The sequence below is a fragment of the Cynocephalus volans genome, chromosome 15, assembly GCF_027409185.1.
Source record: "Cynocephalus volans isolate mCynVol1 chromosome 15, mCynVol1.pri, whole genome shotgun sequence".
Taxonomy (NCBI): domain Eukaryota; kingdom Metazoa; phylum Chordata; class Mammalia; order Dermoptera; family Cynocephalidae; genus Cynocephalus; species Cynocephalus volans.
The window spans coordinates 4,604,608-4,612,459 of record NC_084474.1 but is presented as its reverse complement, the minus strand read 5'-3'; the positions used below and the strand labels follow the sequence as shown (position 1 = coordinate 4,612,459).

Here is a 7,852-nt window from a genome sequence, read left to right as displayed (position 1 = left end):
TTTTAAAGACAGTATTCACCCTCTGTCTACCCCTGCTTTCCTCACCTCTCCTTCCCCATTTTGGAAGCAACTCCAGGGTTTTCACTTTTTCCGTTAAAATGTTCAAGCTAAGAACTTTTTAAGCCACTGCTTTGGCTGTGTCATTTTCTTCCTCAAAATTCTTCCGTGACTCCCAATTGCCTATAAAACAAGTTCACAGCCCTCAGCCCAGCATCCCCAACTGACCTCTTCCCAGCCTTTCTGGTCCTATTTCCCGCTGCATCTCCTCCTAGCATTTCCGAAACCATACTTTCTCAAACTTCAGTTCTTTGGGATGTTGATAAATGTTACATGGTGGGCTGGGGAGGGGGAGGGGGGGAGCCAAGGACCTTATGGTCAAGTTACACTGATGAACAGTAGGTTTATACAAAGTTAAGCCAGTTTATTTACTACAGAACTTTTTAAAAAAAAACTTGAGTAGCTAATTTACTATAGAACTTTTCATACTTTAGCAGTGTACACTACGAATCTTCAAGAAGCAATTACAATGTGAAGTATTTCCTAAACTTGATCATGGAAGCCACTTTGTGAAATTCCTCTGCTCCGACTTTCCACTCCCACCTGTGTGTGATCATCTGAACTCGTCGTGCTCTCTTGCTTTTATGTAAAAGAGGTTTTGTGACACACTGAAGCAGTACTACTGAACTGTTTATAATCTAGGCACTATTTAATTTTATAAAATTTACCATTATTTTAGCTCAGAAGTCCTAATCATAGGTATTGTAAAAATGAATTATGGAACCTAAAATAAGTGTTTGAGTTGCATTACAAAATATAGAAACTATTTTTAAGGTAAATCAATTTAATAATACTGCTAGATGATGTGAGAGGCAGGAACACGCCATCCCCTCACCACATACACAGATGTGTCTGAGCAAGGATGGGGGCATATGGGCACAGTGGCCGGCAGGCCAGTAGTCGACAGATACCCTTTTCTTCCTTCCTTCTCTACAACAACTCACTCCGGTCATCTTTGGGACTCAAAAGAACACAGTTGCTCTTCCATCCTGCTATGGTGAGTCATTCTGTGGCTTAAAGAACCACAGGCGAGGAGAGCTCAACATTCACTACAATTTTGCCAAAAGCAGGACAACCACCAAAGTAGTAGGTAAAAATAAAATTTTAGCAGCAGTGAAATTGAAAGAGGAAGACAGGATGGGGCCAGACCAACTCCATGATTTAAAAGTCTGTTTAAGAGAAGCTGAATCCAAATGAAACACTAGCTGTAGGGTGGGAGGACAGGAGGATCAGGGCCTCTGGGGATCAGGATAAGGCAGAAGAGGACAGGCTGGCACCAAGTACCATTCAGACTTTGTCTGGAAAGATTTGAGGCCAGTGGTCTGCAACAAACTGTACTTTGCGTGCTTTTTTCACAGCAGAGGAAATAGCTGCTGTGGCTTTGTTTCCCTAAATGTACATGACTGGCACCATGGAGGGCTTCCAGTGTGCAGACAAGGCACTGGCACTGCCCACTGAGGGCCACACCTTCAGGGCAGGGTGACCATCACAGCTGCCGGGTAAGTGAGATCTCCGTCTGAGGCCGGAGACTGCTGGGACTTCATTATTATAGGAGCCACTGTGGGAGAGCCATAGGCCAGGCGGCCCCATGTCAGATGGTCAGGGCCCCCCAGTCATGAGACCTGCTCCAGGCTACTCTGCTCTTCTTCCTCCGTCTGTAACCAGCTCCAGTCCAGAGTCTGAAAGTCAACAGGCATATTAAAAATACAACAACCATCAATACAACTCAGGTGTTTTTTCCTCTTCAGGAGGCAACCAGCACAATTTATAAGTAAATATAAACCCTTTTATTAATAACAACCCTATTACTACAGGGCCCTCTTGATCTAAGCTACATATTCAAAACCATACAGGATCTCTTCTTTGGACTGGCTGAAAGCCCCTGAGATCCTGTGCTTCTGGAAACCAGAAAAGTAATGTCAGTACTACTTGTAGCTCATAGCACTTGTTTATATGTTCACTGTAGGCAGGTGGCACCCAGAGCTAATCTCAGCTGTGGATTTCCAGCCTCGCCAGATCAAATGGGCTGATGGGACTTCCTTTTCCTCTGGCAGAAGTGCAAGTAAGCAGGGAAATGATCAGAAGGTATAGTGCAGGAGGACTGGAGGAAGACAGGAGAATAAACCAGAGGTGACTGCAGCTAGCAGTGGCATCCCCTTGGAATCTGAAAATTTGAAAGTTGGGGGGAAGCCAGCAGGTGATTGTATTAGCAAGAAAAGGACACTTAAAGATACAAGGGAATGATTTAGGATCCTCTCAGTAATTGAAGCTTTGTCTTAATGTACCCCATGTCTTGGCTAGTTTTTCCCCATAACCAGTTTTACCTGTGTTAAGCTCTGAGTCCCTGGCGTAGAGGGCCAGGACAGGCTCCTGTTTGGCCACTGAGTCCAGCACAGTTCTGACACATACAGCAGCTCAGCAGTGGCACCAAAGGAACCAGTGGGGAAAGGCCTTCTGGGAATATGGTTACCTTCCTTACCAGGATTAAGTGTTGTAAGGATTTAATGGGATGATGCACGTAATGTGCTTGTTAGCATTCAGTAATTGTGAGCCATCCTTATTATTACGAATAACTAAAGACATACACCAGAAGCCTAACTGTGTGCTGTGGTTGAGGGCAGCACGGGACTGCCTTCCCGTCCCCATTTCTTTTGTGCTGTGGAAAGGAAGGGCAAGGGCAGAGCGGGGTTCGCGCGGGCTGTTACCGTGAGGCTCTGGCGCTGCTCCTCCACGGCGCCCTGCATGACACTTTCTAGCTGGGCACAGAGAGTGTGTGCTTCAGCCACCAGCTCTTCACTGAGGGAAATGATCAAATGATTAGAAAGCGGCCACTGTTATTTCATCAGAGCTAACACTACTGCTTTAAAATATACTAAAGAGCTTTTGACAACATTTTTAAATGAAGTAACAGTTTATTTTGATTCTGAGTGTCTTAAAACTTCATGGACTAGTGATCTCATCCAGCCAGTTACGCACTTCTCGGAAGCCCAAATCCAGTCATGAGTAGTACTGTTCAGAATGTGAAGAGCATAGATCTGTGCTTAATAAAAACGTCAGAAGTAAAAGACCTCTGACTTACAAGATAGTTGAATTTAATTCTCTCCAACTGCCAAAATCTAAAGATATCCCCCAAATCATTTGTTTTCCAATTTTCGAAATGGAAAAAAACAAAAAACAAAAAACAAAAGATCAAGCAATTCACCAGGTTTCCATGGTTCCTTCAGAAAGCAAGTTCTTTCTTGCTGGAAAGCAAGTTCTGGGAACTGATTTAGTGTAATTTGATCTCTCTCTTTTCTGTAATAAGAAATGCATGTTTCCTATCAGGAATGGGCCATAGTGAGAAAGGAGAGAGCATAATAAACCATCTGTCCTTTTCTAACCTCAGCTCTATGACATGGAGAGACAGGAGACACCTGGTGCCCCCAGGACAACTTTTCCACAGCTTTGAGGATATCACTGGGGCAATATGACAAACACAGAGGATGGTGCCCTGGAACTCATCCCACTCTGCAGAGCCTGACACTCTGACGAAAGAAACACAGAGCACAACTCTCGCTAAGACTCATCAACAGGGCTCCCAGCTAGAGTAAAGGCTTGGCACCAGCTCCAAAGGGCAACGCTCCTGGTTACTATCCTCAGGAGCTCATGAGAGGGGGGCAGGTAATTAAATACCAAGACAGGCTCCACACTCCCTATGGACAAGAACAGGATTTTTAAGAACAGCTTTATTGAGATATAATTTAAATACCATAAAGTTAACCTATTTAAACTGCACAATTCAATACTTTTAGCATATTCACATAGCTGTGCAACTATCAACTTATCTAGTTGTAGGACATTTTCATCAGTCTCTCCCCACCTGCCCCAAGTAATCATTAATCTATTCCCTATGCCCTGAGATTTGCCTACAGGAACCGATTTTAACCATCTCCAGTACCTAGGGCCCAGCACATAGAAGGTGAACAAATGCCTATGGAACTGAACTGGAAACAAAACGAGCCACAGGAAGTGAGCAGGCAGTATGTGGGGAGACAGCCAGGGCTGTGCAGGAGATGGGAGGATGGGCTGGCCACAGTGGTGGTTCCCACTCTTCCCTGTGCATCAGAACCAGCCGGGGGCTTGCTAAACAGACTGCCAATGCCACCTCTGAGATTCTGACGCAGAGGGTCTCCAGCAGGGCCTGAGAATGTGCCCTTCTCACCAGCACCCAGATGCTGCTGGCGCTGCGGGTCTGCATGAGACTTTGACTGTAACAGAATGCAACTGACTAGCACCTGCAATGTCCTCGGTAAGCAGTTAGTAGTCCAACCTTCGGACAGGGAAGCTATCTTAGTTAAGCAAGTTACAAGGGATCATCAGAGCAAAATGCAATTGACTTTTGTGCCCATGGAGCTGAGTGTATGTAACAGACACAAAGCAAAGCTGCACAAAATCATCAGAAAGTGGAGCAGAGCAACACACACACGCATTTCCACCCCCGCGACTTCCTGATGCGCCGTGGACGTGACGCTTGGCACTGGTAACTGGAACCCACCTCTTCTTGGCTGACTCTGGTAAGCTGCTGGGGGCAGTGGGAGGCTGAGACGTCAGCTGCCCGGGATGACTGAGTCGAGAAGCATTCATGCTATCTGGGCTTCCACTGACAGGACCACGAACCTTGCTCTAAAGGACAAAACCAGAGAAAGTCAACAAAATTTTAGAGCCAAGTGATGAATCCAATTGTGCATTCACATCACATTTTCTCATGAGACAGCTGGCCACAGACACTGTGGCTGTTCCTACAAACTACCAGTCAGCATCTCTCCCCACAACAGCTTTTATAAGCACCTTGCATTTCAGCTTAGGAAGTGTTTCTGTATCAACAGGTGTACTTTTTGAGAAGGGATTCTAAACATAGGGAGACTCGAGTGCCTGTATCGATAGGCTTTTTTTCTTTAGTTTGATTCCCTACCAAACTCTTACAAGGAAAGAAAAGGTGTTTTTACTCTTTTCCAAGTAGAAGACTGAGACACATCAACCAGCTATGAGAGTTTCTGCGAATCACATCATCTGGGGTACAGCGGAGGAGAAAACCAAGACGTTCTGAGTTCCAGGGGTGCTGTGGCCATTCCACCTGGAGCCCAGGTGTTCAACCAGCAGCTCCTGCTCTAACTACTCGCAGCCCACGGACAAGAGTGACAGCCAATGTTCCCAGTACCTCCAGCCACCTCTCCTGCACGTCTCTGGCCACCTTTCACGTGTCTGCCTCACCTGCTTCCCACTGTCCCCACTCCATGCTCTCACTGAAGCCTGAAGTTCTCCATCCCCTCCCTTGTCCCTCAAGCTGTGGGGCCCTCCCTGGCTACACACCTCCCCTCTAGCTAAACTTCAAGGTTCACTCTCCCACCAGCCCGGCAAGCACCAGCTCTGCCCATTCCTTGTCCTCCTGCTGTGCCTCCCCTGCCAGTCATCATCACAGAGGCCCAGCCATCACCTCCTTCACCTCTGCACTGGGCCCACGAGTGTGGTATGAGGCCACTCCTGTGCTGCCTGATGCCTGTGCAGTCAGGTGGCTGCTCCCAACCTTCCACTACCCTGTATGCGCACCACGGGGGCTGCTCAACTCCAGGCCCTGCTGAGCAGCCCATACTCCCAGGACTGAGATTGGTGAAAGGCTCAAATCCGCTCTCCAGCTGCCATCAGCGCAATTTCCCTATGGCGCGAATGTGATCACCTCATTCCCATACTTAAGCTCCTTCAACATGAAAGGAGAAACAAATCCTGTAGTGTTTCCTGTATGCTTTGAAAATGAAGCATAGCCTGTGTAAGCTGGCCTCAGCCTGCCTCTCCAGTTTCCTGTTCTCTAACACCCTTCTCCAACACTGCACCAACCCGCTTCCACCACCCGAACACCACATCTCCCGGGCCTCCAGGCCTGTGATAGGCACGTCTTCGTCCTGTAATTGCCTCATCTCCACTGTCCCCACCGGTTCCTACTTTTCCTTCAGGTGAGGCACCAGCACCCACACATGCCTCCTGTTGCACGCTGCCCTGCAAGCGTACCACAACCCATGCTGACCATCACACTTTACAGAGTTCACCCTCAAATTGTTCTCACTCACGTCCTTGTCTGTGCCCTCAACAGACTAGGAACTCCTTGGCACTGCCCCACTGCCCCCAGCACTCAATAAATGTCGAATGAACGTAGACGGCAGATCAGGCCACCGATGTGCACATCTCTACCCTCTCCTTTTCAGATCTTCTCTAGCTCGTCACTGCTCCTTTTCTCTTTCCTCCTTTCTTACAATAGGACATGCCACCACCCCTCCCAAGGCAAATCCAACTCGTGCTCATGATCTAACTTTCCTCTGTTCTTAGGACCATGCACATCAACTGTCCTCTCTCCGATGCTGTGACTCTCAGTACACTGTCTCCTGCTTGGCCTACAAATACACTCCAGTCTCCAGGATCTTTATAAAATTCCATCTTTGTAAAACAGTATGGGTGTTCCTCAAACAACTGCAGATGAAACTGCCACACGATCCTGCAATCCCACTGCTGGGTATACACCCAAAGGAATGGAAAGCATCATGTCAAAGGGATACCTGCACTCCCAAGTTCGTTGCAACTCTATTTACAATAGCCAAGAGTTGGAACCAATCTAAATGTCCATCAATGGATGACTAGATAAGCAAAATGTGGTACATCTACACCATGGAATACTACTGTGCCATAAAAAAGAATGAAATACTGCCATTTGCAGCAACATTGCTGAGTTTGGAGAAAATTATGTTACATGAAATAAGCCAGGCACAGAAATAGAAATACTGCATGTCCTCACTTTTATGTGGAAGCTAAAAAACTTGATCTCATAAAAGTAGGAAGTAGAATGGTGGTTACTAGAGACTGGTAAGAGGAGTGGGGAGGGAGGAAAGGGGATACAAAACTGTGCAGAGATAGGTAGAATAAGATCTGCGTTCTATAGAAATACAGGGAGACTACAGCCAACAGCAAATTACTGTATGACTTCAAGTAGCTGCTCCAGAGGATGCTGAATGTTCCCAACACAAAGAGGTGACAAATGTTTGAGATGATGGATATGCTAATTACCCTGATATGACCATTGCAAGTTGTACAAATGTACCCAAATATCACATTTTACACCATGAATATACATAATAATCACGGGTCAATTAAGAAAAGATAAATTAAAATGAAGAAAAAAAAAATCAGAGACAGCAGATTAGAGGTTACCAGAAACTGGGGGAGGGACAATGGGAAGCTGGTGTGTAACAGGGAGAGTGTGTATGTTCAGGATGACGAAAAAGTTTTGGAAACAGAAGTGGTGGTCACACAGCATTGTGAATGTAATTAATTCCACACAACTGTATGTTTTAAAATGGTTAAAATGGCAAACCTTATGTTAAATATATTTTACTGGAATAAAAAGAAAGAGAAAAGGGGCGGGAGACAGATTAAACACATGCCATCCTCATATCCTGCTTCTGCCCTAAGCAACGATGTCCCCATTCTCCTTCCTTTTGCTCTTGAAGGCCCCTGACCATTACGCTGCTCTCTCCCTCTCTCCAGCCCTCTCCAGCCGTCCACGCTGGGCGCACTCTCCCAGCAGCTCTGGCTTCCATGGCATGGCTTTTGCCTGGCTCTTTCCCTTTCTCTGTCTTTGGTTCTCTTTTGTGTTTTACATTTGCTCCCTGAACGGCATTCAATGGAATCAACTATGTTATGATGGTGTGCACAGAATGTATGGATTACAATACTGAGAGCAGCACAGACACAGGTGAGGACCAACCGGGTT

The 7,852-nt window shown here is 46.4% G+C and overlaps 1 protein-coding gene across 2 annotated transcripts in view; it reads right to left on the bottom strand.

The window, feature by feature from the left end:
- Positions 1-856: 856 nt before the first annotated feature.
- The window catches only part of IKBKB (inhibitor of nuclear factor kappa B kinase subunit beta), a 48,438-nt gene continuing 41,442 nt past the window's right edge, over positions 857-7,852 (bottom strand). For both annotated transcript variants that reach the window (XM_063079186.1, XM_063079187.1), the window contains 3 exons: positions 4,592-4,719; positions 2,763-2,853; positions 857-1,736 (listed from right to left, as the gene is read on the bottom strand). In XM_063079186.1, the coding sequence (XP_062935256.1) occupies positions 1,671-1,736; positions 2,763-2,853; positions 4,592-4,719 (285 nt within the window). In that variant the 3' untranslated portion in view covers positions 857-1,670. The remainder of the gene's footprint in view (positions 1,737-2,762; positions 2,854-4,591; positions 4,720-7,852) is intronic.